The sequence below is a fragment of the Lissotriton vulgaris genome, chromosome 5 (assembly GCF_964263255.1).
Source record: "Lissotriton vulgaris chromosome 5, aLisVul1.2, whole genome shotgun sequence".
In the NCBI taxonomy this organism is placed as follows: Eukaryota; Metazoa; Chordata; class Amphibia; order Caudata; family Salamandridae; genus Lissotriton; species Lissotriton vulgaris.
This window is the reverse complement of record NC_141693.1, coordinates 2,009,114,357-2,009,135,358: the sequence shown is the minus strand read 5'-3', so window position 1 is coordinate 2,009,135,358 and position 21,002 is coordinate 2,009,114,357. Positions and strand designations below refer to the sequence as shown.

The 21,002-nt window shown below is 47.6% G+C and overlaps 1 protein-coding gene across 5 annotated transcripts in view; it reads left to right on the top strand.

Annotated features, from left to right (window-relative positions):
• Positions 1-21,002, top strand: part of FUBP3 (far upstream element binding protein 3) — a 285,902-nt gene that overhangs the window by 116,559 nt on the left and 148,341 nt on the right. For all 5 annotated transcript variants that reach the window (XM_086924812.1, XM_086924814.1, XM_086924813.1 and 2 more), the window contains one exon: positions 10,777-10,881. In XM_086924812.1, coding sequence (XP_086780938.1) covers positions 10,777-10,881 — 105 coding nt within the window. The remainder of the gene's footprint in view (positions 1-10,776; positions 10,882-21,002) is intronic.

Below are 21,002 nucleotides of genomic sequence, written 5' to 3'. Positions count from 1 at the left end.
TATGTAAAACACAAAGACTGGTAGGAAGACAGTTATTTTTGTAATTTGCAGACAACAACATGGGTTACAGGGTGACTGTGGTGTGATAACTTTTGAAAATCCGCGCACTGCGGAGTACATCACAACAAGGGCCCCGAGAAACAATGGCTTGTCCATTGTGGCCAGGGCATTACCCTACTTCTACTCCCACGGGGAACATCCGGATAACAGATGGAGCTGGACTAGGGACAGCCGTTATCCAAGGGGCGGAAATGGTCCAGGATACGACAGGAATCAGCATAATACTCAATGGGGAGGGGTGAATGAAGATGGGTGGATGGTGGTGAAACGTAGGGAAAGGATTCCTCAATTCTTCCCGCAAAGGCATGATCCAGGCTGGTTTGGACATCAGCAATTCCCTCCTCCACCTATTCCATGCTACAATCGCTTTGACTGTCTCGAAATGGTAGATTGACTCCCAGAGGCTGTAGACGTCTCTAAGTCACCTATTTCTGTAAGCCTGGGGGATATTAATTCATCCGGGCATGATGTGTTACACGAAACTCAAGTGGAGCCAATGATAACACAAGGGATGCTGGGTGGCCATGCAGGGGTTGCTGTAGAGGTGACGCCTAAAAGACTTCTGTAAGGTGGCAGGCATTAAACAAAAAATTTGCAATCCTTCCTGGGACAACGTAATTACTGGCGTAGCCATTTTAGCCCTACAAGAAACTTGGGCAATTGCACCAATACACTTAAATGGCTACAAAACCTATTTTACCCCTGCAGTGGGTGGTTCACATGGAAGGGCCAAGGGAGGACTGACAACGTATATATCTAACCTGCTAGTATATGATAGGATTTCTTTTTCCCCTGGATCCAGCTACTATCAGAAAATAGTGATAGATACAAGGAAGGGTCAAAGGATTGTCTTTTTAAATTTCTATAATAACCTACCTAGTAGCATGATAAAGGAAGTACTTGCCATGATTAGTGAAGATATACAATCAGAAATTGATCAAAAAAGGGGTGAAGTAATGATACTATGGGGGGGTGATTTTAATTGCTCATTGTGTAGAAAGGGTCAAAAGGGTATATGTGGCCTGATGTTGGAACAGGGTGTTAATTTAACGCATTTAGAACATACCCTATTTGGAGACCTAGTAAATGAGATGATTTTTAACTATGACTTTGGGTTTACGAATGAGATAGCCCACCTCCCCACGCCATTTGCTCCAACCTTTGTGGGACGGGGGGCTTCGTCTATTATCGATTTTAGCTTTTGTACAAATAGCTCTGCTGGAAGACTGACCACCTCTAGCTTAATGGACGTGGCACTGAGTGATCACTTCCCACAGGTAGTAGAAATGGAGAACTTATTTGTCTCATCCCAAAATGTACCAAGCTCAGAGTATATGGCACAGGATGTGCAGTTAGGTGCCCAAAATGGATATACTCTTAAATGGAGCAAAGTGGTCCCGGACGATTCTCTGTCCAAGGTGGTGAATAAGTGTATGAATAGCTTTTTGATCTGCCTGGATGAACATGCGGAGAGTAATGACATTTTAGCGCATTTTAAAATTATTGCTGATACAATTAAGGAGGTTTTGTGGATCACACGTAAACATTGTTTAAAAACTAATAAGAAATGGTTTGATAAGAAGTGTACTAAAGCCTTAACAAATCTTAAACATGCGATCCATCAGAGACCACGGGACGTAACTCTAATCGGAGAACTAAGGAAGACCTACAATACTGTACTGAAAGACAGGAAGGTTGTGATAAAAAGGGAGGCTTGGGATGAACTCTGTTCGGCGTCACAATTGAAGGATCAGGCTGCTTTTTGGAAGGTTATAAATACTCCGCTCCTTTACGATAATAAAGCACGCATGGAAATTGCCATTACAGAAGATGAATGGGTGGCTCATTTCTCCACCCTTTACATGACTGTTGAACCGGCACTCGATACAGGCCCTGATCCAATGCTGGAAAATATGAATCTATCAAAAGAGATGGTCGTGACCCTCCCTGAAGTCCTGGCAAGTCTGAAAGCAACTAAGGGGGGCAAGGCGGCCGGGCCCCAATGGCATACCAGCTGACCTTTATAAGGCTAATACTGACCTAAGGGGGCCAATGTTGGTCCAGCTTTTTAATGTCGCCTTGGCGAAAGGCCTAATCCCTACCTGGTTTACATCAATTATTATTCCGATTTTTAAGAAAGGAGACAGGCAGAATTGCACATGTTATAGGCCGATTTCTTTATTAGATTCCTCCATAAAAATTCTTGGGAGAGTAGTTTTAGCTAAGCTGCAATGCTGGGCAGAACAAAATGGGGTGATAAGTGATTTTCAGTACGGATTCCAAAGGGGTTTGGGGACCGTTGAGCAATGGTTAAATCTATTTATTTTGTAACAGAAGTATATAAGGGTTAAAAAACAAAGCCTATACCTCACTTTTGTCGACTTATCGTCGGCTTTTGACTGTGTGTCCCACAACAAGTTGTGGGAAATAATGGTTGAACTGGGGGTAGATGAAGCTATTATATGCTTTTTGAGAGATTTATATTCTGGTGCCACCAACGGTACGGTACGGTAAAGGTGAATGTAGCAGACATTTTGGGATAGGCTGTGGTGTACGCCAAGGGTGCGTCTTAGCGCCCTTTTTATTTTTAATTTACATAAACGGCCTGGAGCATCACCTCATGCAGGAGGGCAGGGATATGCCTATGGTGGGAAGGAGACCTGTCCCTGCACTACTGTACGCAGACGACGCAGTACTGATGGCACGCACCCCAATGGCACTTCAAACTTTGGTTGAATCCTTTAATAGTTTTGTGCTTAGCTTGGACTTGAAAATCAACTGCTCCAAGACATTTTCTATGTATTGCGGGACAAGAACACGTAGGCATTTGAAGCCTATTTTTATAAATTCTAAACCCCTAGAGCAGACCTCTACTTTCCCGTATTTGGGCATCTTGTTCCATGACAGTGGCTCGTGGACTAGTGCTATTAATGCCAGAACACTGTTGTTTTCTAAAACTGTAATGGCCTTACAGTGTTTTCTGAAAAAGTTGGGGAAAAAACCCATAAGGGAAATATTAACCATCTATAATGCCACCTGTATAGCGGTAGCTACATACTGTTCTGGATTATGGGGTTATTCAAATGTCAGTTCAATTCACACCGTGGAAAATACGTTTTTACGGCACATTTTGTCCATTCCAGAAAGTACTGCAACTTTTATGTCATGCTGAATTAGGTTTGGTGTATATTACTGACACAATTAAGATCCAGCCTATTCTTCATTGGCATAGGGTTTGGACAAGTGATGATTGTGTGGTCAACCGGGCTATTTTAAAGGACGTCCTAGCACTTGATAAGATTCATAATTGTAAATGTATATGTTATGTCAGAAATTTTCTTGAAGAACTAAACTGTATTCAATACTTTGAGGATCCATTATCTATGGTACACATTTCAAGAAGTGGATTAAAAAACGTATGTATCGATCACCTCAAGGAACAAAGACGACTAGAGGAGGTGAAAAAAAGACTGTCCTTGCCCACCAGTCGATCATAACCGGAGTGAAACTACAGCCATATCTATCTTTATACATGTCCAATCATGAACGTTTCCTTTTAACCCGGTTCAGACTTAACATTGTTTTTAGGTTACTATCCTTCCCGGAGATGAACTGTTGGTTGAAAGACTTGTGTCCTTGCCCATGTGACGATGTGTCCCCGCAATCTGATATTCATATTTTATTTTTTTGTACATTTTATACCCACTATCGTAGGAACCTTATCATCCCAATCCTTAAAGATCTAAATGTATATAGATGCCGCCTAGCGTTTTTAGAGCTTCAAAAAATGGATACTGTTTTTATGATAGCGTCACTCTCCGAATTTCTTAAATTGGTTTTTAATTGTCGTAAAACCCTTCTTATGCTCTATTTATGTTCTTTATTTAATATTTAATGTTTGTAATCATTTCTGCTGTGATTTTAAATAATAATCATCTGACCCATTGTAAACTGTATTTTACATGCTACTTTCATGGTTATTTTCTGTTTTTAACCGAATAAAGTACTTTTGAACTTGGGTTACCCAGTAACCGGGGGGGCGGGGGGGAAATCTGAAGATGGCGACTACACATGGAGGGAGGAGGGCGTATATCGTCTGGAGAGGCTGGCTAAGACACCAATGGTGGACTTGTCGATGCTCAAACATAAAGCAACAAGCATTACAAATTCAATAGGTCTCGCTTTTCATCAAGTTAAAGCCATTTGCTTTGCTATACAATACCATTAGCAAAGCAAATGGCTTTAACTTAATCAAAGGCGAGACCTATTGCATTTTCAATACTTGTTCTAGTCGTGTAACTCTCCCATGTCCTCTCCCCCTACAATCCTTGCCAAACATCCCTTCTACCTGCACCAGCGACTATCTTTAGTGAGGGCTGAGCAGCCATAATCTGCTCAATTCCCACTCGTAATCCCACCAACCGTTCAAGGCGCACCGTCACTCCACTTTCGGACCACGACATGTGCACCCTTCTCAGCTCATATGACCCACTTCCCCAAAACCACTTAGCCACCACACACCTTTCCATTCCCACGATTCACCCAAACCCCCTTAGGCATCCCACTCAAAACAGAGGCTCCGTCCCAAATAACCTTAAAGTTCCCCTCACTCTAGAACACTCGTCAAGTCAATAAATTTATATAGCGCGCTACATACCCAGAGGGTCTCAAGGCGCTTGAAGGAGGATGGGGAATTATTTGTCAAATATCCACGTTTTAAGTTGCTTTCTGAATGCTAGGTGGTTCTGAGTAAGGCGAAGGTGAGTGGGAAGTGAGTTCCAGGTTTTAGCTGCCAGGTAGGAGAAGGATCTACCTCCCATGGTGGTTTTGTTGATGCGAGGTACAGTGGCCAGGGCTTGGTTGGAGGAACGTAGCTGGCGGGAGGGGGTGTAGAAGGACAGTCGTGTGTTGAGGCATTCAGGTCCGGTTTCGTAGAGTGCTTTGTGTGCGTGGGTAAGGAGCCGGAAGGTAATCCTCTTATTGACGGGGAGCCAGTGGAGGTTTTTCAGGTGAGCAGAGATGTGTTCTTTACGCGGGATTTCTAATATGAGCCTGGCTGAAGCGTTCTGGATGCGTTGGAGTTTTTTCTGGAGTTTAGCGGTGGTACCGGCGTAGAGGGTGTTTCCGTAGTCCAGTCGGCTCGTGACCAGGGCGTGGGTGACTGTTTTTCTAGTTTCGGTGGGGATCCAGCGAAATGTTTTTTTGAGCATGCGAAGAATGTTGAAGCAGGATGAAGAAACGGCATTGACTTGTCTGTTCATCGAGAGTGAGGAATCCATGCGTGGTCCGTCGGGATGGGTGCTTTTCCAAGGGCCTCTGGCCACCAAGAGTCGTCCCAGGCGGAGGGGGAGGTGCCTAGGATGAGGACTTCTGTTTTGTCTGAGTCCAGTTTCAGACGGCTGTGCTTCATCCATTCTGCTACTTCTTTCATTCCTTCATGCAGGTTGGTTTTGGCAGTGTTAGGGTCTCTGGTGAGTGATAGGATCAGTTGAGTGTCGTCGGCGTAGGAGATGATGTTGAGGTTGTGTTGGCGTGCGATGACCGCGAGGGGGCTCATATATACGTTGAAGAGGGTGGGGCCGAGTGAAGATCCTTGAGGTACGCCGCAGATGACTTCAGTGGCCTCTGACTTGAATGGTGGAAGGCGGACTCTTTGGGTTCTTCCGGTGAGGAACGAGGTGATCCATTCCAGTGCTTTTCCTTGGATTCCGACGTTTTTGAGGCGTTGTAAAAGGGTGCTATGACAGACCGTGTCGAAGGCTGCGGAGAGGTCGAGGAGGATGAGGGCGACTGTGTCTCCATTGCTGTGTTTTGCTCGGAAGCCGGACTGTGAGGAGTCGAGGGATTTGTTGGTTTCAAGGAATGGGGCGAGCTGGTTGTTGACCGCTTTCTCGATGACTTTGGCCGGGAAAGGAAGGAGTGAGATAGGGCGGTAGTTTGAGTTCGGTGGGGTCAGCTGTGGGTTTTTTCAGGAGGGCGCTGAGTTCGGCATGTTTCCAGCTTTCCGGGAAGGTTGCGGAGTTGAAGGAGCAATTGATGACGTCTCGGAGGTGTGGTGCTATGATGGAGTCTGCTTTGTTAAAGATGTGGTGAGGGCATGGGTCTGTGGGGGATCCTGAGTGGATGGAGTTCATCAGACGGATGGTGTCCTCAGTGGAGATTAGCTTCCAGTCATTGAGGATGTTCAGGGGGGGTGGGGGTCCTGCAGGGGGTAGGGTAGGTTGGTCTTTGGGTTGGTTGTCGAAGCTGTTGTGGATGTCTGCAATTTTGCTGTGGAAGAATAAGGCTAGGGAGTCGCAGAGGGCTTGAGAGGGGGTGATGTTGTTGGAGTTGGCAGAGGGGTTGGTAAATTCCTTGACTATGTTGAATAATTCTTTGCTGTTGTGGGCGTTATCTAGTCGGTCCTTGAGAGCGGCTTTCTTGGCATTCCGGATCAGTTGGTGGTGTATGCGGGTGGCGTTTTTGAAGGCGTCCTTGGTGCTGGTGGTTGGGTCTTTTTTCCAGGCCTTCTCAAGGGAGCGACAGAGTTTCTTGGATTTCTTAAGATCATCGTTGAACCCGGAAGCCTTCTTGTTGCCTAGTTTGATTTGTCGTTTTTTCAGTGGTGCTAGGATGTCGGCGCTGTTGGATAGCCATTGGGTGAGGTTGGTGGCTGCTTGGTCTGGGTTTGAGGAGTGGGCTGGGGGGTTTTGTAGAAGAGAAGAGGAGATCTGGTCGATGGTGATTTTATTCCAGTTTCTTTGCAGAGTGGGTTGGGGGTGGTTGTTGGATGTGGGCTTGTTGTAGGTAAAGTGAACGCAGCTGTGGTCAGTCCAGAGGAGAGCTGTGGTGTGGCTGAAGGAGACATGTTTGCTGGAGGTGAAGATAGGGTCGAGTGTGTGACCTGCGATGTGGGTGGGGGTAGTGACAAGTTGTTTAAGTCCGCTGTTGGCGAGGTTGTCTAAAAGGGTGGTGGTGTTGCGGTCGTTGTTCTTTTCAAGGTGAAAGTTGAGGTCTCCCAAAAGGATGTACTCCTCGGAGGGGAGCGCGTGTGGAGTGATGAAGTCCGTGATGTCTTCACTAAATTGTGCGCGGGGTCCTGGGGGCCTGTAAAGGAGGGTGCCTCTGAGTGTGGTCCACCCCTTACACCCCAAAGCTCAAATGCATGCTTCTCAACTGCAGGTCAGCCCCTCGACACTCCTCAGACATCGCTGATCTCATTAATACACTGGACCTTGATCTAACCATTCTGACTGAAACTTGGTTAACTGAATCTTCTACACCCATCATGGATATTCTAGTTCCCACTAACTACCACATCATTCGACTTGACAGGACTAGCAAGACAGGCGGTGGAATCGCATGTATTTATAGGAGCAACCTCTCAGTTACTAAAGTCACCTCCCCCTCGCTCACCTCATGTGAATACTTCTGCCTAGATGTCATCGGAGAGAGCAAACCTGTATGCTCTCTACACATCATCTATCACCCACCTGGGGACAACCTCATCTTCACCCAACAACTCATGGACACTATCAACCAATTCCGGTCGGCAAAACACTCCTTTTCCTTGATGACTTCAATCTCCACTGGAACGATCACAATGACGCAGTGGTAAACAGCCTCAAAAACTACCTCAACGCTCTTGACCTCATCCAAATCTGCAACAGCCCGACCCACGATTAAGGCTCTATCCTCGACCTTATCTCCAAAGAGAACTCTACCCAACTTGGATCAATCCAACCCTGTGACTGGTCAGACCACCACATTATCAAATTCTTCATCAATGAAAAAGTTAAATTTATCCCGGTTCAACCCACCAAATCCAAGGTCTGGTAAAGAGACCTGAAGAAACACGACCCAAACTCTCTACCTTCCCACAGCTGCAATCTCCTCCTTCATCCTACCGGTGCTCTGGACGTTCAATCCTTGACCGACCACTAACTCAACTCTGACTTCCATAATCCATGAGGCCGCCACATTGCAACTGGAAATAGTCTCCTCCAAAAAGTCCAACCCATGGTACGATAGCAGACGCAACGAAGATAGACGGGCCATGCGTATGGCAGAGCGCACCTGGAGATCAGCCCCTTCGGCACTGCACCTTAAAACTCTGAAGAAAAAGAGAAACGCCTTCTTCAGGAAAATCAAGCGCACAAAATCAGATTTCTTCAGTCTCCAGCTCGACCAAGCAAAAAACTGACCAAGAAAACTGTTTGAACTAATCAATACACAATTCAAGGAACAACCCCAACCATCGCATAGCACTATAGGTGATGTCAAGACCATCCTGTGAAGACTTCTCTGCTTTCTTTACTCTAAAGACTGATAACATAAGGAACAATCTCCTCAATGACGTAAGCCTTTACTCCAACCCCCACAGCATAACACCCAATGAACCAAAGAACCATGCTACATGGTCATCCTTTGACACCTACTCAGAAGAAACAATTGACAAACTGCTCACCACACTGAAACCCTCTAACCACCTAACAGACCCCCTTCCTGCTAACGCTGTAAAGGACTTCATCCCACTACTTCTACCACTCTGGACCAAAATTATCAACAGTTCACTACAACAAGGACACAGCCCTGACTCCCTCAAAGTTGGACAAGTCACACCTATACTCAAGAAACCAACAGCTAACCCTACTAACCTAAACAATTAACGTTCTATTACCAACATTCCCACCCTTGCCAAACTGTTGGAAAAATACGTCCAACTCCAATTAACGAAACACATTGATCGGTTTGACCTCCTCAACCCTCATCAATCAGGCTTCCGAGCAGGGCACTGTACTGAAACTGCAATGACACACATAATTGATGACGCTCTCCAAATCCTAGATCAAAACGATTCCTGCCTCCTCATCCTTCTTGATCTCTCCTCAGCATTTGACACTGTCAAACACGAGAACTTTCTTGAGTTGTTAAACACCAGAATGAGTCTATCTGGGACTGTTCTCATGTGGTTCACTTCCTTTTTACATAACCGGTCTAAGAAATTCAAGAGCAACAACCTGATGTCCTCACCAGTGCCTGTAACATTAGGCGTCCCACAAGGATCTTCCCTATTGCCAACATTGTTCAACCTGGTAATGGAACCTCTTACCACCTTGTTACAAGCATCTAATGTACACTTTCACATGTACGCTGACGACACCCAACTATATTTGAAATTACAATCCCCCAAACACATCAAACTGCTGAATTCAACGCTCAAACACCCAATCACGGCTTGCCGATAATCACCTCTAACTCAATGCTCTGAAAACTGAGTTCCTTCTGATCTCACCTCCCGCGAAAAGCTCCACCACTCAAACCTGGCTTAAGCACCTAACTGCACTCAATGTCCAACCTAGCATCGTGGACTCAGCAAAATCTTTAAGCATAACACTTGACGCCAATCTCAACATGCAACAGCATATCAGCAAAGCAACTAAGGGGAGCTAATTTCCAAATCAATACTTTGAGGAAACTTAAACCCTTCCTCCCAGCCAAGGACTTCCAAACTGCAGTACAAGCCCTAGTCATGCCGCGCTTAGACTACGGTAGCGTCGCCCTCTGCGGACTTCCCCTTTCTACAAATGCGCCCCTGAGAGCCTCTTTGAACGCTGCAGCGAGGCTTATCACTGGATCAAAAAAACACTCCCATATTTCCCCCCGACCTAAAATCCTTAAACTGGCTGCCTTTTGAGGCCAGATTACATCTGAAAATTGTGGGCATGACTCAAAGGGCTATACACCACAGCTCACCTGGCTACCTCACTCAGAAGCTGACAATTTCTGGTGGCTCAAGAAACACAAGAAGTACAAAGAATCTTCTTCTGAAACCTCTTCAGGAATGGCACCCCGGATCTGGAACTCTCTCCCTCCAGAAACCAGACTTATCACCTCCACTACATTTTTTAAGAAAGAAGTGAAAGCTATCCTCCTGGCTAAATTCACCTGAACTTGTACTTCACTTTGGAACTATTTGAGACTCCTCACCTTTGTAATATTAGTTTATCTGAGGGTCTACTTGTATTGTTTTAGCTGATTGACTATGCTCCCTCATGTATCTACCCTATTGTGCTACTCATCTATTACCATAAGTATTCTTTGCTCAAAAGCTTGTTAATCGCTCTCTTGTTTTTCCTACCCCCGGTTTTTGTGTTTTTTGTAAAGCGCTCTGATATCTGCAAAGATCTTGTTCGCGCTATATAAAACCTTCAAAATAAATAGATAAATAACCCTCCAGTGCAATCAACAAAGCATGTTCAGAATAGTGACGAAAAACGACGCACTCCAATGACAATTGCTGGCGGAGCTGACACACGACTTCTGGAACCGTATAGATTCCAAGAAGCCCTCACATGGCGAGAGCAGCGCATGCACGCTGCTAACGCCAGGCGAAACCTAAAGAGTACTACGATACTGTAGAATTCTGGACCAAACCACTAGATGGCAGAGTAATATACAGCATGTGAATCAAGAAAATTCCTCAAGCTGCAAAACTACTCCTGCAGCTAAGAAACCATTTTGTTTTTGGCTCTCAGAACACTAGACTGTGATGAAGGCTGTGCAGACCTAAAATTGAAAGAGAAAAAAATTGAAGTATGTGCTTACACTATGTCTGCCTTGAAAGCCAAAGCATTAATATAGATGTATTTAATCTTTTGCCATTATAGTTCTTTAAACTTCTGTATAGTCTTGTCACTTTTGAAGCATTTCAAACTTTTTCCCCTCCTCCCGCAGCAAGCAAGAGACCTGGTACTGGAAATTATCAGAGAAAAGGATCAGGCAGACTTCCGAGGTTTACGTACCGATTTTGCCTCCCGGGTACCTGGAAGCAGTATAGAGGTATGGAACTGTCAGAACACTTAAAATGTCAGATTTTTGTCATTTTGCTTGCACTATATTATCTTTTTCGGGAAAGACAAAACTGTTCTCGCAGACATTGTGGTACATTTCTGTATTTTAAAATATGGTTGAAGACTTGTTTCTGTGGCTTACCTGTGCTTTGTCATCCTCTAGTGGGAACCTAAGTTTGTAACTTTCTCTTCTTAATTTTAATATCTTTAATCTGGGTTCACCCCTCACAGATTCCATACATTCTACTGTTCTGTACAGCATTTTGTGCGCAATCTTTTTATTTCACATGTTTACCTGGCGACCAGGTTTGATAACCAAGTAATTTTTTGCCCCTGTGGATACTTTGTGGTTGTTGCTGTAGCCTTTATACATGCATAGCTCTGTAGTTCTTTCCGCATTCTGATCTTGCTTTGTCTCCTTTTTAGGTCTCGCGCCTAGCGTGCACTGCATAGCAGTGCTTCGCGCAGTGCGAGGCATTTTGTAATTGAAAAACGGGTTTCAGCAGTCACTTTGGACTGGGAAACGCTCGTGCACGTGCTTTTTTGTATAGTGTTACCCCATTGGCCTTTGTGTGTGTATTATTGTGAAAGACTGCACGCAATTGGCCCAAAGCATGCGCATAGCTCCTCCCATAGCCTATTGGTGTCTATTACGCGCACCAAGCGCGTAATCGACACCAATAGGCCGTTGGAGGAGCTATGATTGTGCCCACACAGGCGTGACGTGCACGCCACTTGTTTATAAAGCCCCCCTCCCTTGGCCTCCACCTTCCCTCGACAAAGACCCCCCCCCCCCCATGTCCCCTCGTCCCCCGCCCTTAAAGTCCATTCATCCCCTGCGTTCCACAGTGTTCTGCGTGAGCACTTGAACAAAGGGATTGAAATCCCAGCCTGTCTGAAGCAGCGCCGGCTTCAACGCTAAGTGCTATTATATTATACACGTGACCTTTGCCTATAATCGGCGCTGTGTGTGGTTGCTTTTGACATCATTTGCCCGTTGGTCAGATGGTGCTGCCTACAGATGCACTGGTCTCTAATGAAAAAAAATAAACCTCCTTATGTTTTTTAATACTTCGTAAGATGTGGCGCGTGCGTATGAATGCAATTCTGGATTCTGCTTTTCGCTGTGCTTGCTGGCAGTGGCTGGCTGACTGTCGCGGATAGCAAGGTTGTGCCGATGTGGATTCAGGTGCCCCTTCCTCGTGATGAAATTATTATTGACGTTGCAAATCAACATGGCCTTTTTGCACTATTTACAGTTTGGAACATTGTTTCCGTGTTTAAAGCAATGTATGTTAACAGTATTGTATTGCCCTGGAGGTTGATAGTAGGCTGTGCTGTTTTATTTTCAAGAGCATGTGCATGAACCCTTTTTTTTTTTTTTTTAGGTCTCGACTGGCGTACACTGCGCAGCAGTGTCGCGCAGCTCGAGAAATTTTGTTTTCAAGAGTATGGGGTTTGACCCGCCTCTCTTACATTGGCTAGCTCCATAAATGGAACTAGCCATTGGAAGAGAGATGTGTCACTCATTCTCGGAGCAGAATCGTGGGCGTTCCGGTGTTTTTTTAAGCTCCGCCCCTTTGTTTACGTCATGCGGCGGTGGGCCATTGTGGGTGTTGTCTTTTTATTTTTTTGTCACTGTTTGCGGACGCCATTTTTTCATGGAGCTGGGGCGGGTGAGTTTGATCGGGAGCATTGGTGAGTGTTTGCTTTTCTTGTTCAACTTCTACGCACTCCGACGTCTGCGAACTCCGTGAGGCGTAGCTCCCGACATGCTTTAAAGACGGATGTCCGCACTGGCGCCAGTGTGATATTACTGGATGCGGCCACCCTTCCGTTCCTGAGCCTATTTTTTTAAGACCCTGCCCGGTGGTTCGAGCTCCTCGATACAGTGAGTATTGTTACCCTGATATTGGTGGGTGAAGCGCTGCTGCTACGGGACTTTGCTTCCCGTTACCGCATGTCGAGGCGCTCACGTGTATTAGTTTGCTGCCAGAACCATTGCTGGTATTTTGAACTGTAGTCCGCTGTCCCCACCACGCAAGCCCATTGCTATTAATGCCGATGTAGCTGATGCTGTTCTATTGGTCAAGAGCTGCGAGTGCCGTGAAACTTAGCCTGAGGTCGGCGCCCATTGCCCCCCCCCCCACCCCCACCCCCCCTTTTTGTAATCATATTGCTGCATATAAAGTCTGTGCTGACGCTGGATAACAGGTGATTTGTTCCCAGTGCTATGTGTGTCAGCCCGCAGCTCCATGCCTTGCATTTTTCATGATCGTATTGGCAGAGGCCCCTCTAATGCCGCTCTCTTTGGCCCATGGATGGCCATTATATTGTCAGAACAGCGTCTTGATGCAGTCTATTACTGACAGCTTGAGCAGGGCTCGAGGCCTCCCACTTCATGGCCTATGGCTATGCCTCTGACCCCGGCATGCAGTGTTCCTACGGCATGCTGTACCCCTGGATGCGGAATACTAAGGCCCAGCAGCCAGTGCGAAGCCGATGCGGAGCTCCGTGCACAAGTGAGCACTGCCCGGCTGCCACTAACTGTCACACAGCCGCCTCTGTTACGCGAGCACCAATCACTTCACTGCCCCCGCAGCTCTCACCTCAAAGCCACTCAATCACCACTCACCTCACTGACACACAGCCACTCAATCACTTATCTGACACAGCCACCATTCACCTCACTACCCCGACGCAAGATTCACCTCACAGCCTCGCTACCATCAATCATCTCACTGACACACAGCCACCATTCACCTCACTATCCCCGCTGCCTTCAAATCACAGCCACTCAATCCCCAATCATCACACTGACAGTCACTATTCTCCTTAATGCCATGTAGCCACCGGTTAAAGATGTGGCTTAACGGCTAGAGCAGCCGACTTTGAAGCTGGGAAATATGGTTCGAGTCTGGCAGTCTCTCTGGGCAAATCACTTAACACATAATCTCCCTTCGCGTAAAAAAAAATGTGTACGTCTAATGCGACTGGTGCCCCTGTAAAGCGCTCTGATATCGAGTTTGCGCAATATAAAACTGCAACATCAAAAAAAAACTGTCCCACAGCGATCGAAGCTCACTCATTCGGAGCCACCACTCGCATCCCTGCCATGCAGCCCTCACTCACCTCACCACCCCAGAGTCCTTACTCATCTTACCACCACAGAGGCTTCACTCACCACATCTGCACACACACATTGCTCATCTCACTGGCTCGCAGACACCCCTCACCCCACTTTATATTGCAGTCACCACGCACCTCACCTACACCAGCCACCCTCGCCTCACTGCCATACAATCAAAACTCACATTGCTGCCACACAGCTAATACTCACTGTGAGAAGGTGGCCTGATATGCAGTGCTCACTATTCTAGTGAACACTATGTATCAGTCCAGCAACCCTTATTGATGATTGGTTGTAAGTCAACCTTATAGACCAGCTATCCTAGTAGCGTGGATACGAGCAGTCTAAGGCTAAAGACTCGAGAGGGCGCGTTAAGCCAGCTGTTTACCACACATATACCCCTTGAACACCAAGTGAAAGGACACCACACAAGTGTTATGAAAATAAACAGTTATTTATTTAAAGATCACAACAGCCCTGTACTCTTTATGAGGACAGGGTACTAAGCACAAACCAAAACTCTTACAAAAATACTTAAGTTAGCACAGTATATACAAATGCCCGAGGGGCACGGAAAACCATATACTCTGAAAGTGGAATGCGAAATTCCTAGCAGGTAAGTACAGTACTAATAGCTTTTGGAATCGCTAGGACTTGACTAGGGAATCGTTAGATTATGTCTAGGAGGCCTAGGGGACTCGGGTGCAGTGTGTGCACTCTCACGCGAGATGCGGGACAAAAGTCTATGGTAGCTAGGAATTAGAAAGTTAGTGTTCTCGGGCGAACCCGACCTGGTAGGGAGAAAACGAAAGTAGATTCTGACCCTTGGATAGGGAGGCTATGCTGGGGCACCGAAATGCCGAAGTTACCTAGCCCAGGGGCTGCAGCTGCATAGGTCTGAAAAGACGTCGGGAATCCTCGTAGACGGACCAGGAGCCGGAAGAAACGATGCTGGCCGGTGACCAGTGAAGAAAGTTCAGTCGGATCCAAGCCTGGATCTTGAAGATAGATGACACCTGAAAGCAGAGGGGACCAAGTTCGAGACTACTAGCCAGTAGTCAGTGGGCACCAGGAGGGCACCGGATGGTAGCCACCTCGACTAGGTGAGTGGGTGACGCTTGACTCGAAGATCTCACGGACCAGGAGGCGTTGTCGGCGACCAGGATGGAGGATCGAGCTGTCCCACGAAGATAGAAGCTGTCGGCGTCGCTGGACCCAGGATTGGGCAACAAAGCCTTGGCAAATTCAAGCCCACGCGGTGGACCTAAAATGGCGTCTGGAGTGGACCAGGAGGGTCCGGGGTGCCTCTCTTGAAGAAGGAAGCAAAGGCCAGCCTGGAGCAACCAGACCAGCAGTCGTGAAGTCGTTGGGCGTCGTTCAGAGGGCCACAAGCCAGCCGGCTAGTAGCCAAACAACGCGGTGCACAGCAAACAGCAGAAGGGCCCCACGCAGATCGTGGAGATGCAGGGGGGCTGATCTTGGGTGCTGGAGCTGCGCAGGGTCGGGGCTTCTCGGACCCCAAAGCACTCACCAGTGGAGGACACGGTGGGCTTGCAGTAAAGATGTCGTGCAGTCTTGGCGATCGTCGGTCCCTTGAGGTCTCGTCGCACTCACGGTTCTCAGCTGGGCTGTAGAGGTGAGTAGAGGTCAGAGGTGCCAGGGAAGCCGGGTCTCGTCGAGCTGGGTCGTCGGATTCGTGATGAAGGACTTGCAGCAGACCGCAGTGTTCTTTAGGATGGTGCCTGCGGATGCAGGGTGACTACTCCTTAGCCACAAGGGAGAATCTTGAAGAAGAAATCGTGAAGTCCTTTCGAAGAAAGTGGTATCTTGATTCCAAAGATGATCTAATTTTAACAGGGGGCCCGCTCCCATCTTTATACTAAAAAAGGGGGCTGACCCGGTGACTAGGTCCTGCCTATGGGTGGGACTAGGTGGGGGGTGGTTACACCCCTCAGCCATGCCGGACTTCCCCAGGCCAGGGGCTGGTGTGCCCCTGGAACTGGTTCAGACCGGCCTATGCGTAGTGAGCACCGGGGTGCCACTCAGCAGTCACCTTCCTGTAAAGCCCTGCCTACCCAGGATACACAAAACCATGTCTGGGACGGTGCTAGCACCGCCCCTGACAGGAAACCCTTTGTCCAGGCTCCCCTCGCTGGAAGGACTCCCAGCTGCAGGGGGTCAGACTCGTGTCTGTGGTGGCAGCATCCATTTTGTGGAGCTGAGGCTTCAGTTAACTTTAACCGGGGTTCACAGTTACATACATGTCGTGTCCCTCTAGAAGGGTGGAATGCTAACCCCGTCGCCAGAATTGGCGAGGGGTTAGTATTCCAATTCGTATGACACCTTACTCGACATGTTTTGATAAAGCAATACCAAAGATAGCATTTAACCGCGAGGATTATAATGCACTTAAGAGTATATGGTATGCGATATCAGGGAACAGCTATTAGGACTTGATTCCGCAAGCTGCAGACAGGCTCAGCTCATGCCAGAGCACCATCTCACACGATTCCAAGCACTCTGCCTTCAGGATTGTCAAGGCCTGCCATAGGAGTGACTGATAGGAATCTGTGTGTCCATTTTAGGGTTAGGTATAGGTATACTACACCTACAGCAAAGGGTGATTACACGACTTTGCCCCAGCTGTCATGCAGCCAGTTGTGTCAAATTTAGGAGGCCAGCCAGGGGTGGCACAATACGTGCTGCAGCCCCTGGCAGCCCTGGGTACACCTATGCCCTGAGTTACAGGGTCTGATAAGGTGGCCCAGTACCAATTGGTAGATGCACCTAGGGTACATGAGGTAATTTAGAAAGAGAACAGCCAGGCTGTGGGTCTGATTGGCAGGCCCACAGCCAGAGAAAGTCGTAAACCAGTGAAACAAAAGCAAAAAAATCTGGGTGATCATAGGATTGCAGACCCTACTCTCCTACATGACCCCCCCCCAAACTTTGGGACAATAAGCTAACCTTGACCAGGTGAGTCTTCTTGTTCTAAGTGGAAATATCTGGAGAGCCCATCGGCATTGCCATGATCAGTACCAGGTCTATGTTCCACTGTAAAGTCCATCCCCTGTAGGGAAATGGACCACCTAAGCAGTTTGGGGTTTTCACCCTTCATCTGATTTAGCCACAAGAGGGGCTTATGGTCGGTCTGAATCTTGAAGTGAGTGCCAAACAAGTATGGCCTCAGCTTCTTCAGGGCCCAAACCACAGCAAAGGCCTCCCTCTCAATAGCTGACCAATTCTTCTCTCTGGGGGTCAGCCTTCTGCTTATAAAAGCAATGGGCTGATCCTGACCATCAAAATTCAGTTGAGAAAGAACAGCTCCCACACCCAACTCAGAAGCATCTGTTTGGACAATGAATGGTTTGGAGTAGTCTGGACTCTTAAGGATAGGTGCTGTGCACATGGCCTGCTTTAGGTCATCGAATGCTTTTTGACAGCCTGCTGTCCACTGAACCTTTTTTGGCATTTTTTTACTTGTCAGTTCATTTAATGGTGTCACAATGGAACCATAGTTCCTGACAAATTTTCTGTAGTATCCAGTCAGGCCCAAGAAAGCTCGAACCTGAGTCTGGGTGGTTGGAGGAGCCCAGTCCCTGATTGACTGTATTTTGCTCTCCAGTGGCTGAACCTGGCCTCCACCTACAAGGTGGCCCAGGTATACAACCTGTGTCTGCCCTATCTGGCACTTGGTGGCCTTGATAGTGAGGCCTGCTGCTTGCAGAGCCTCTAACACTTTCCTCAGGTGGACCAGGTGATCCTCCCAGGTGGAGCTAAAGACAGCAATATCATCTAGATATGCTGCACAGAAGTCCTCCAGCCCAGTAAGGACTTGATTCACCAACCTTTGGAAGGTGGCAGGTGCATTTTTCAGACCAAAGGGCATTACCACAAATTGATAATGCCCACCAGGGGTTGAAAATGCTGTTTTGGGCTTGGCATCCTCAGCTAACCTGATTTGCCAATACCCAGCTGTTAAGTCAAATGTACTTAAGTAGTTGGCAGAAGCCAATCTATCTATAAGTTCATCTGCCCTTGGTATTGGATGGGCATCAGTCTTAGTGACTGCATTGAGACCCCTGTAGTCTACGCAAAACCTCATCTCTCTCTTACCATCTTGGGTGTGAGGCTTTGGCACTAGAACTACTGGACTAGCCCAAGGGCTATCTGAGGGTTCAATGACTCCCAATTCCAACATTTTCTGCACTTCAGTTTTTATGCAGTCTCTAACATGATCAGGCTGCCTGTAGATTTTACTCTTGACTGGCAGGCTGTCACCAGTGTCAACCTCATGGGTGCACCAATTGGTCTGACTGGGTGTCAGAGAGAACATACGTCTGAAAGACTGAAGAACCTGTTTACAGTCTTTCTGCTGATGTTCAGAGAGGCTGCCACAAAAGACAACACCATCTACTGACCCATCATCAGGATTCTGAGTGAGCAGGTCTGGGAGAGGGTCACTCTCTTCCTCCTGTCCCTCATCTATGGCCATGAGCAAGCTCATGTCCTTCCTGTCGACATATGCTTTGAGCCTGTTGACATGGAGTACCCTATGGGGACTCCTGGGAGTTCCAAGGTCCACCAGGTAGGTGACCTCTCCCTTTTGCTCAAGGATTGTGTGGGGCCCAGACCATTTGTCTTTGAGTGCTGCTGGGGCCACTGGCTCCAGCACCCACACCTTCTGTCCAGGCTGATAAACAGTCAGGACAGCCTTTTGGTCATGCCAAGCTTTTTGAAGTTCTTGACTGGCCTTAAGGTTTTCTGATGCCTTCTCCATATACTCAGCCATCCTGGAGCGGAGACCAAGTACATAGTCCATTATGTTGGTTGCAGGCTTTTTGAGAGGTCTCTCCCATCCTTCCTTCACCAAACACAAGGGGCCTCTCACAGGATGCCCATACAAAAGTTCAAAAGGGCTGTAGCCAACCCCCTTTTGTGGGACCTCTCTGTAAGCAAACAGAAGGCAGGGCATCAGGACATCCCATCTACGCCTGAGTGTTTCAGGTAGTCCATGAATCATCCCTTTTAGGGTCCTGTTGAACCTTTCAACAAGCCCATTGCATTGTGGGTGATAGGGTGTAGTGAATTTGTAATTGACACCACACTCCTTCCACATAGCAGTTAAATAGCTTGACATGAAGTTTGCACCTCTGTCAGAGACAACCTCCTTAGGGAAGCCCACTCTGGAGAACACTCCAACTAGGGCCCTTGCCACCACAGGGGCTGTGGTGGTCCTAAGTGGAATAGCTTCAGGATACCTGGTGGCATGATCCACTACCACCAGTATAAACTTGTGCCCTGATGCTGTCTGGGGTTCCATTGGACCAACAATGTCAATCCCCACTCTTTCAAAGGGCACCCCCACCACAGGCATTGGTATAAGGGGGGCCTTTGTTGTGCCACCTGACTTACCACTGGCTTGGCAAGTGACACAGGAGCGACAAAACTCCTTGGTATCCTCATTCATGTGAGGCCAGTGAAAGTGTGAGACAAGCCTGTCCCAAGTCTTTGTCTGGCCTAAGTGTCCTGCTAAGGGAATCTCATGGGCCAAGGTAAGTAGGAAACCTCTCTGAGACAAGGGTACAACCAGCCTCCTGGTCATGCCAGGCTTGGGGTCTCTTGACTCAGTGTACAGGAGTCCATCTTCCCAGTATACCTTGTGGGTACCTGTGGCGTTCCCAGCAGCCTCAGCAGCAGCCTGCTGTCTGAGGGGTTCAAGAGAAGGGCAGCCTAACTGGTCCTTCCCCAGGTCTTCCCTTGAGGGTCCCCCTGAACCCAAGAATTCAACTTGATCAAGTTCAAACTCTCTAGGCTCAGTTTCCCTCAATTCCTGCAGGTCAGCCTCCTCTGAGACTTGATCCACAACCTGGGGCAAGGGGGAAGGCACAGCCTTAACCCTACTGCTCTTTTTCTTGGAAGGTGTCTGGTCCATTGTTCCAGGATCCAGCACCTGTTCAGTGGGGCATCTTCTGGCCTGTGACCTAGTCACAGCAAACACATGTGCTGGCAAACCTAACATTTCCAGATGAGTCCTCTGCTCCACTTCTGACCATTGTGATGACTCCAAATCATTGCCCAACAAACAATCCACTGGGAGGTCTGAACTAACTACAACCTTCTTTTGGCCAGTTACCCCTCCCCAGGAGAAAGCTACAATTGCCATACTATGATTGGTAGTGACATTGCTTGCATTGGTCACCAGGAATTCTGTACCTGGCATGATCTGTCCAGGGTCCACAAAGCTAGGTGTCACCATTGTGACACTGGCACAAGTGTCCCTATAGGCCTGAGCCATTTTTCCATTAATAAAAGGTGTCTGTCTGTATTTGCCCAAAGTATTGGGACTTATGTCAGGGGACATATCCATATCCCCTGTACTGACAAGGACAGCCTGAGTGAGGGTGCCAACTAAGTTGTCACTCCCCTCAGAACCCAGGGTTAACCCTACTAAACCCTTGGGAGGTGCACTACCACTGCTGGCTGTACTAGGGGGCACAGGTGCCTTAGGGGCTGCAGTGGCAGGAGTCTGCCCTCCTCCTTTCTTGGTGCACTCACTAAACCAGTGAGTTTTACTTTTGCAGTATTGGCACCACCTTTTAGATTGGCCTTCTTTCTTCTTTTGGGGAGCCTGACCCCCACCCTCTTTGGGTTGTTGGGGACCTGTCGAAGACTTCTGGTCATTTTGTTCCCCTTTCGAATCCTTACCCTTCTGGTCTGCTTTCTTCTGACCACCTTGATTCTGGCCCTGGTTCTGTTTAACTCTTGTTCTAACCCATCTGTCTGCCTTCTTTCCCAATTCTTGGGGAGAGGTCAGATCTGAGTCAACAAGATGCTGATGCAACAACTGGTTCTGACAATTGTTTAAAATTTGCTCTCTCATCATCAAATTGTACAATCCTTTATAATCAGTAACCTTACTGCCCAGCAACCAGCCCTCAAAAGCCTTAGTGGCACAATCTACAAAGTCAGCCCAATCT